This window comes from Scyliorhinus canicula, chromosome 19, assembly GCF_902713615.1.
Source record: "Scyliorhinus canicula chromosome 19, sScyCan1.1, whole genome shotgun sequence".
NCBI classification, from domain to species: Eukaryota; Metazoa; Chordata; class Chondrichthyes; order Carcharhiniformes; family Scyliorhinidae; genus Scyliorhinus; species Scyliorhinus canicula.
Window position 1 is genome coordinate 7,541,019 of NC_052164.1, and position 10,297 is coordinate 7,551,315.

Sequence of the window (10,297 nt, forward strand, 5' to 3'; positions counted from 1 at the left end):
CTGACTCAGTAAAATGTCTTACAACTTTTTGCTGTGATTAGAGATAGTTACTGCATTTATACAGTTTATACTTGGCCCCATTCTTTTCTAAGAAATTGTTAGGTTGAATTTTATAGTTCATTGGGAATTGGTAAAGATCCATACTGAGGTAAGTATCTTCAACTTATGCCATAAAGTTGTGATATAAATAGAAAATGAATTTAAATAGGAATTTTAAATTTATGTTTGTATTCAAACCTAGAGAACTAGCTGGTTGTTACAACATTGATTTTCTTCCAGGAACTGAGTTTGAATCCATCTTCGACTGATAAAATGAAATTCTCCTCTTTCTGTAAAACTCCAACGTGAAATGGGTTTTGAGCAGACAGTCCAATTGCTGGTGGGAATGGCACAAAACTGACCAAGTGTGCACTAAATTGGCAGTCTCATTCAAAAAAGATGGCATATCTGGGAAAATGGAAAGTAGCATATCACCTTAATATGTTCTCTTCTGTTTAGGAACACTGGGTGTCAGAAATGGAAAGTGTTACATTATCCAGGACAAAAATTATTTAAATGGTATAAGTGCATTCTTACGGTTTTATTTTTCTGAACGAATAGTTCATCTATAATCGATAGGCACGAAGTGTATCAATGGGAACAATATTCTGATTTCGAGTGATTCTTCTGAATATTTCATCTTAAATAAGATCTACCAGATGGTTTGGCCATTCACAGTAAGCGGCAATAGCACTTGGTCCTGCCGTTTGTTTTTTCATAAGACCATGAGACATAGGAGTGGAAGTAAGGCCATTCGGCCCATCGAGTCCACTCCGCCATTCAATCATGGCTGATGGGCATTTCAACTCCACCTACCAGCATTCTCCCCGTAGCCCTTAATTCCTCGCGACATCAAGAATTTATCTATCTCTGCCTTGAAGCCATTTAGCGTCCCGGCCTCCACTGCACTCCGCGGCAATGAATTCCACAGGCCCACCACTCTCTGGCTGAAGAAATGTCTCCGCATTTCTGTTCTGAATTTACCCCCTCTAATTCTAAGGCTGTGCCCACGGGTCCTCGTTTCCTCGTCTAACGGAAACAGTTTCTTGGCGTCCACCCTTTCTAAGCCATGTATTATCTTGTAAGTTTCTATTAGATCTCCCCTTAACCTTCTAAACTCCAATGAATACAATCCCAGGATCCTCAGCCGTTCATCATATGTTAGACCCGCCATTCCAGGGATCATCCGTGTGAATCTCCGCTGGACACGCTCCAGTGTCAGTATGTCCTTCATGAGATGTGGGGCCCAAAACTGGACACAGTACTCCAAATGGGGCCTAACTAGAGCCTTATAAAGGCTCAGTAGCACATCGCTGCTTTTATATTCCAACCCTCTTGAGATAAATGACAACATTGCATTCGCTTTCTTAATCACAGATTCAACCTGCATGTTTACCTTTAGGGAATCCTCGACTAGCACTCCCAGATCCCTTTGTACTTTGCTTCAGTTAAAGTCCAGCTCAGGGCAGAGGCAAACACCTTTTCTCAGCAATCAATGTCAACAATGAGATTTAGTTGCCTAAAAACAGTGAACAGATCAACAGCAGGAGTGTTTATTCACTTGGAAATATTCTAGTATGGCATCATTATACTGCACACTGTGGACTCACTGTAGTGTATCAGGTGGATGGGAAACCAGCAGCTGGTGTCCGACTAGAGTGTACTCGTGAATAGAATTTCAAAATCTGAGCATCTTGAGTTTGGGAGGAAAGAATAAGAAGCCTTGGATAATGAAATGGATTGAATTGAAGCTCTGACTCATTTCATGACCAAGTTGGAGGATGCTTTATTTGGTCCTTTGTTGCCAAGCTCCTGATTTAATCCCTTGCGACGAGATTAAATGGAGGGCCAAATGGAGGCTAGATATTTCCCCATAGAGAGGTGAAAGAAAGGGGAAGGTGAGAGTCAACAAGGCTGCATCTCATATCAATTCCATTGGTCAATGTACGTAATAATAGTCAAGATTGGGAGAAGATTATGTATTTACCCTGTTATCAAGGGACTAGTGAATATAAAACATAAAAGAAAATAAAAATGTTTGCCACAGACTATTATAGTAGGGAATCTCTCAGCTGGACCTTTTCTCATCCAAATAATAATAATAATCTTTATTAGTGTCACAAATAGGCTTACATTAACATTGTAATGAAGTTACTGTGAAAATCCCCAAGTCGCCACACCAGTTCAGGTACACTGAGGGAGAATTCAGAATGTCCAATTCACCTAACAAGCACGTCTTTCAGGACTTGTGGGAAGAAACCGGAGCACCCAGAGGAAATCCACACAGACATGGGGAGGATATGCAGACTCCACACATACAGTGACCCAAGCCGGGAATCGAACCCGGGTCCCTGGCGCTGTGAAGCAACAATGTTAATCACTGTGCTACCGTGTTGCCAAATAGTGACAAGCTGCCGATAACAGGAAGTGACACACTGCTCTAATGCCCTTCACCTTCAACATATGAAATTTCAGTAAATTTTCCATGGCAAAGCCACTAAATGAGCAATATCTATGTTAATAATTAATACAGGTAGAAGTACCTCAGATCCAGCTACGTGAAAACGGACACCATCCAAAACCAGATCTTTTTTCCCGTGCTCCAAGTTGTTTAGGTAATCTTGACCTCACCTGACCCAGAGAGAAGACCATATTGTGTCCCCAATTCATTGAATTAAGGAGAGTTCTGACTTTTTTTAAAAATCGGCAAGTTTTGAAATCCAACATTGACTTTTGGGGTTCTGAGGTTGCCAGATTTGAGGTATTCTACCTGTAATTCCTAATGTGCTTGGCTGATTGTTTGTCTTGGAGTTAATAATTTGAGTTCTTGTTGAACAAAGTTACTTGCACATAGTCAGAGATTTGCATTTTCAGATTTTCTTGTTTTGGCTGGAAACCTTTGTAGAGGAAAGCTAATGGATGCTGTGGCAAAATGGCTCTCTTCAGATTTCTTCCCGAACTCTTTCTTAAAACACAGATGTAGCATCTGGTTTCTAATTTTCCTTGGTGACTTAATTACATTTTGTTTGGTTCTGATAATGAAACGAAAAACTGACATCCTTAATGTCAACCGTTTGTGATTAATTTCTTGAATGTTGTTCTCCAATCTTATGGGGAAGTCCTCAATTGTATAGTTCAAAGCAATAAATACTGAAAATGTGAATAATTACTTTTAATTTTGAAGTCCATTGCCATTCTGTGATTTCCATGTTGCAGTGTACTGCTTTATCTGTGGCCTGTTGACACAACTGTGTTTTGTCCTGTGATTTTAACCCTTACTATTAACCATGTTGGTCACAGTGATAACTAATAGGCTAAGCAGCCCCTAATCTCCGCATTTGTTTTTTGTTAAACTTGCAGATTCAACCACTAGTGATTCAGCAAAGTCTAAGGTAAGGACTAAAATTTACAGTCATAGAATTTACAGTCATAGAATTTACAGTGCAGAAGGAGGTCATTCGGCCCATCGAGTCTGCACCGGCTCTTGGAAAGAGCACCCTACCCAAGGTCAACACCTCCACCCTATCCCCATAACCCAGTAACCCCACCGAACACGAAGGGCAATTTTGGACACTCAGGGAAATTTATCATGGCCAATCCACCTAACCTGCACATCTTTGGACTGTGGGAGGAAACCCACGCACACACGGGGAGGATGTGCAGACTCCGCACAGACAGTGACCCAAGCCGGAATCGAACCGGGGACCCTGGAGCTGTGAAGCGATTGTACTATCCACAATGCTACCGTGCTGCCCTTGATGTTTGGAGACTATAGTTATTCACTATTTTGCCAACAACTGTGACCATATCTCCTGGATATTCCTCTTTTCCTGGGCTTCAAATATGCCAATTGACGCACTGTAGCTTTACCAAGTATCCTAACTATTTAAACTAAGACAAATCTCACTGCCTCTAAAACATTCTTCCAAGGAGCTCAAAACTGTGAATGCCTTCTTAATGCCTTCACTTCCTTTTATAATCTGCAGACTTTTAAAACCTTACGTTGGTGTCGCCTAATCACTACTTCCCTTGTTAGCTTTGATGGTGCTGCATCTTTCTTCTTCAGAGGACTTGCTTGATTTTTTTTAAAAGTACTAATAAAATGCATCATATAAGTACATTTACAAGGAATTAATAACTGGTTCATCAAATGTTTTGTTTTTATAAAGGTGATGTTGTTATTACTCTTTATTTAAATTGGTTCATGCTGAAGAGATGTCCTTCTGTGACTTCTGGTTTAGGAGGACAGGGAATAGCTTTAACATCCTCTGCTGTGGCATCAGCAGCTCACCAAGAATCACATATTAATAATCTGTTGATTAGGGCAGCACGGTGGCGCAGTGGTTAACATTGCTGCCTCACGGCGCCAAGGACCCGGGTTCGATCCCAGCCCCGGGTCACTATCCGTGTGGAATTTGCACATTCTCCCCGTGTTTGCGTGGGTTTCGCCCCCACAACCCAAATATGTGCAGGGTAGGTGGATTGGCCACGCTAAATTGCCCCTTAATTGGAAAAAAAAAAATTGGGTACTTACTAAAAAAAATAATCTGTTGAGCTCCAGATGTCCCTGCGTCATCTGGCTCTGACGGCTCCCAATGTCTGCACTATGGTGTCGACGACCTCTATGATGCCCCTCTGTGAACGGGCCATGTTCTGCAGTGCTTCACCAATGTCCACCTGCGTCTGGGACACGGTCCTCAGCGACTGAGACATGCTCTGGAGCACCTCAGCAATGCCCACCTGAGACTAAGACATGCCCCGCAGCAACCCGGCCAGATTCTCCTGAGACCAGGACACTCCCCCAACAAATGGAACATGCTCCCCAGCACCTCAGAAAAGTCCACCTGTGTCAGGGACACGTCTGGGACATGCTGCCGAGGCACTCAGCCATGGCCATCACTGACTGGGCAATGCCTTGGACACCACCACTCATAGTGCTGACGTTGTGCTCCACTCTGGTTGTCACCCTAGCAGTGTTGGCCGCCGTGCCATGAATTGCCGGTGCTATCCCCTGCGCCCTCAGTCTTTGGGACTTCGCTAATTGGTTGTGGACTTGCTGGAGTGTCACTGACATCCTCCCTCTGAATCTTTTGGCCGCATCCTACCAATTGCATCAGCTCTGGGTAAACCTAGTCCAGACGCTTGGCATCTGACAGTGACCCAGCTGGGTCCTGAGATCCAACAGACCTCCAACTGCTGTCTCGCCTGGATGTTTCTACCTCCACCCGGTGTGCATCAATAACTGTGTGGTACTCACAAGAATGTGCCCTGAAGCCTGTCCACTACTTTCACCCACCGAGGCGTGTGTCTCTGCACGGGTGGAGGGTTGGGATGAAAGCTGTGCTGCGACTATTACAGTGGCGTCCTCGGAGCTCTCCTCCGTGGTGTTCTATTGGGAGGCATGGGGGATTGGGGAAACCACCCCTAGTGGGCCGGTGCTGTCGGATGGAGATCCTGTGGGAGTGGGGGGGCAGAATCAACATGCTGGCATGTACAACTCATGTGACCAGAAAGTGTGAAGGCTGGTGGTTACCCAACTCTGCGGCTCAGGCCAATCTTGACGTCGCTGACCGATCTGTCCTCGTCCACCCCCACAACCTAGAGGGCCCGTTTCACACACTGGGTGAGGACTCTGATGTCCAGCACCCAACCGCTCGTCTGGGCTCTCTCCTGTCGGATGGGGATCAGCTTCTCCTGTGGGTCACAGAGAGGGCATTGTGAACCGCGAGCATCATGCATGCGGGGCGCCAGGGGGCAGTGCCAGGCACATGGTTGGCGGTGGTGACAGGCCATTGCCACTTCCTCCCAGGTGGCACTTGCTGCGACTCCACCATGTCCAGCAGTCAGGCCAGATCAGCATCCCCAAATCTTGGAGTCGGTCTCCTTGGTGGCATGGCAGCATGCTGTGTGGGATTACCTTTGCAGAATCGGTTTAAGTGCCTCTCCGCTTAGTTAGGGGAGACAGGCGAGTGCGGTTCCAGCAAATCAGCCGGCAGGACAGTCATTTGAGGCGCAAAGCTCGTGAGGCCTGGTTAATGGAGTGATCTCTGCATATGTAAATACATGAAGGGTTAATGTATAGTCAGTACAGTCAGATGATCACGAGAGGGAAACACTAACAGGAATATATAAACAGGCTCAGGCTGTTTCCCGCCCTTCTTCAGATGTGTTGTAGCTAGAGAACCGATGTATAGTAAGATCAGAGTGTAGAGTATAAGAATCATAGTTATTCTAAATCTATCTTGTTTAATTTGACCGCTAGTAAAAGTATTGCAGAAAAGAACTCGCAAGTAAATTGATTAGTTACTCAATAAATAATTTGTTATCACTGGACAACCTTGTGTATTCATCATCAAAGTTAAGTTCAACTCGGTATAAACAAATGAGTAACATATATTACTCCAAGTAATATAACAATTAAGTGGACAAGTTAACGTTTGATTCTGAAGTTGGCCTCGCCGGCTTGACCGTCGGGAAGCTCGCAGCAGTTCCTGCTTGCTACCAGAGATTGGGCCGCCATTTTGAAACGGTGCCCCAATGTCCAAGTGAGCTTATGGGTCCCACCCATCCATGGGCAATATCGCCCCCCCCCAACACACATTTGGGCATTCCCCCCCCCCCCCCCCCCCCCCCCCTCCAAAGTGATCATAACCTGCTATGGGATCATAGAATTTACAGTGAATAAGGAGGCCATTTGGCCCATCGAGTCTGCACCGGCTCTTAGAAAGAGCACCCTACCCAAGCCCACACCTCCATCCCATCACCGTAACCCAGCAACCTCATCTAACTGAAGGGCAATTTAGCATTGCCAATCCACCTAACCTGCACATCTTTGGACTATGGGAGGAAACCAGAGCATCCGGAAGAAACCCATGCAGGCACGGGGAGAACGTGCAGACTACGCACAGGCAGTGACCCAGCGGGGAATCGAATCTGGGACCCTGACGCTGTGAAGCCATAGTGCTAACCACTATGCCACCGTGCTGCCCATCGCTGAGGGTTCCTCCCTTTAGGGCCCGCCTGCCAGGACCACCATCCTTCACCCCGGCCCCAACCTTCCAGAGGATCCTTCGTACCCACCCTGCACCCCCCACCCTCCTTTCATGGGCATGGCCCCCTCAGGCCCTGACCCTACTTAAAATTTTACTACTTTTACAGAGACAGACATGGGAGCTATGCCTTCTTTCATTTTGGGCTGTCAGCATTTTCAATTTATGTGTATCTTTATTTTACAAATATGCCTTTATTCAGTGATAGTTAGATAAGATTTAGGGAACTAATTTTTGTTCTGCACAATTACAGGGATCTTGGGGATCCAGGAAGGATCTGTACAACAGGGAGCTGGTGATGTCAATCTTTGCAGCGGCCAACCGTAAGAGGAAAAAGCAAAAAGAAGCAAAGGTGCTCGAAAGTAGCACAGATGATGATTCAGAGCATGAACCTATTAAGGCTATTAACAAAGAAGGATCATTAGACAAGACAGGGGTGGACAGACAGAAGGATGCAACAGGGCAGAGAGAGAGACAGTTGACAAATACCAGGAACAGAGGTGTGGAGCAAATTCACCATCCCATTGCTAATGAAGAAGTCCAAAAGGTATCGGGAGAGCCTGATAATTGCAAGAAGAACCATATTCCGACATCCCAGTGGGAGAATGTTGATGAAGCCACTTTGAACTCTTCATCTAGTCCACAACACAGCCCACCCTCAGCTGGTATTGAGTGCTCATTTAAAGAAGGAACCTCTCTTAAATTGTTGGATTCTGATAGAAGAATAAACTGTGGAGATGACCAGATAGTCATTGCAAGTCTTCAGTCTCACAGTAATAGTGAAGCGCTTTCCAGAAACCCCAAGCAGAAGATGTGGCGGATATCTGAGATGGAGCATAGAGAGCCGATTCCCACCGATGCCAACTCTGTTGTTTCAGGATATTCCACTATTTCATCCACAGCGACAACTCTGGATCACAATTTGAGTTCTGAGGTACAGTCGATTGCTGAAAGCAGGGGTGATGAAGCTGATGATGAAAGAAGTGAGCTTATTAGTGAATGCGGAGGCCACATTGAAACAGACAGTGAAAGTGGCTACCTTACACGGACAATGCCAGGCAAAAGCTCTCATTCACAGCAGGAAAGAGGCAGGTTTTGTCGCCGTGAATCAGATAGCAACACAAGCTCCGACAAAGAAGGGATTCCAACACAAAAGCTAAACTGTAGGCCATCTTTTAATTCTCACAGATTAATTCAGTGTGATACTTTGGCTAGAAAGAAGTTGACGAAGCCGAAAGCTGAACATGAACTTGACACAAAAATCAATGAAGATAAAGAGCCTCCAGTGGTAATAAATCTGTTTGATAATTTATATGATCCCACTTCCACCAGCAAATACAATATCCTCAAGAGTGATCCTGACAAAGATGCAACCCAAACATCAAAACGAGCACTGACTGACCACATGAAGCCACGATTAAAAACCTCAGCAGATGATATGTTTGGAGTAGGGCTGAGGAAACAAAACTCCCCAGAGACCAGGAGAAAGAAGAACATTAGGAGGAGACATACAGTAGTGGTGCAGAATGATTTATCAGAATTTCACTTCAAAGAATGCAAAGAGAAGCTACTGGAAAGTAATGACAGTGGCCACAAGGTGGGAAAACCATCCACTACGAGTCAAAAAGTTGATTCCAGGAAGGCTGCAGATACTGTAGCAAATGCACAACAGGATTTAGATCATACAACCACGGAAATATTCAGACCGATTGATTTAGAATCACAAAATTGTTCCATTCACCAGAGTGGGAATTTACAAATTGAACAGCCAGCATCCAATAGTAAACAGTTGAGTAGCAATAGCAACTCAGAGTGTCGGCAACCAACTTCACTGTCTTCCCCATCAGCTAGCTCGGCACCAGACCAAGCTAGAGACAGTGACTCAAATTCAACCAAGTCTTCAACGGACATAAAGGCTCAGAAACATGCACCCTCCTCTCGATTCCATGAGTACCTTTGATGGAAATTAGTTGAGGCTAAAACATTCAGGAGCTATGACAGCATATGGGTTTGCCTTTTCCCCAAATAACAGGTTGGAAAACTCTGAATTCCATATTTAGTTTTTTAAACACTCCTCTTTTAGAGATCAGCTGAACAACAGTATCTGGCAGTCCAGTTTAAAGTAACTGTTTTTGCTGTACTTTCACTGTTTTTTCCATTCACTCCATTTTATAGAATATTGACTTGACTACTGCTTTTTCTTTTTCTGATTCTTACTCCTTTCCCCTAAAGGAACATGCGAAAGGGACATTTTTTAAAAATCCTCTTTTTAAAAAAAACAAGTAGTAGCATTGTTTCTAAACGACAAGTAATTGCTGAAAAATTATGTCCCCAAAAAAACTTACATCATTCACTTTATGAACACCTGATCCCTGAATTTCTGTAGGGGCTCAATTAGTCTCTTACTGTAGCCCCAGCTGGTGCCAGTAAAACCCCAGGAAAAAGTGACTTTTTCAGCTACTTCCATTATTTCTCTGAAGGTTCTGTTGATCTCCTTCCAGAATCACAGCCCCACCCCCACACACCACCCCCCCCCACCCCCACACCACCCCCACACACCACCCCCCTCACACCACCCCCCCTCACACACACCCCCCACATACCCCCCCACACACACACCCCCCCACACACACACACCCCCCACACACACACACCCCCCACACACACACACCCCCCACCCCCACACACCCCCCAACCCCCCACCCCCACACACCCCCCAACCCCCCACACACACACACACACACCCACCCCCCCCCCACACACACACACACACACACACACCCCCCAACCCCCCACACACACACCCACCCCCCCCACACACACACACACACACACACACGCCCCCACACACACACACGCCCCCCACCCCCACACACACACGCCCCCCCACCCCCACACACACACACGCCCCCCCACACACACACACGCACCCCCACACACACCCCCCACCCCCACCCACAGAAAGGTATAATTCTTGCTACAGGGTTCAGCCCTGGGTAAAGTGGCTGAGTAGATTTATTTTAAATGACCGTTGCAAGTGCAAAGGAAACACAAACTAAAAACAATATGTGCTTCAACCATAACAATCTCAGCTTCTGAAAAAGATAGATTAGAGATCCAAACAAGAACTGTTTGGTGCAGAATCTCTACCCAAATAATTACCTGTATTTTTTTCAGATGCGACACCTGATATGCATTTGTGCTAAGGA

The 10,297-nt window shown here is 45.5% G+C and overlaps 1 protein-coding gene across 1 annotated transcript in view; it reads left to right on the forward strand.

Annotated features, from left to right (window-relative positions):
• Positions 1-9,358, forward strand: part of LOC119954499 (rho GTPase-activating protein 21-like) — a 296,828-nt gene extending 287,470 nt beyond the window's left edge. The window contains exons 25-26 of the mRNA XM_038779786.1: positions 3,400-3,431; positions 7,342-9,358. Coding sequence (XP_038635714.1) covers positions 3,400-3,431; positions 7,342-9,048 — 1,739 coding nt within the window. The 3' untranslated portion in view covers positions 9,049-9,358. The remainder of the gene's footprint in view (positions 1-3,399; positions 3,432-7,341) is intronic.
• Positions 9,359-10,297: the final 939 nt, after the last annotated feature.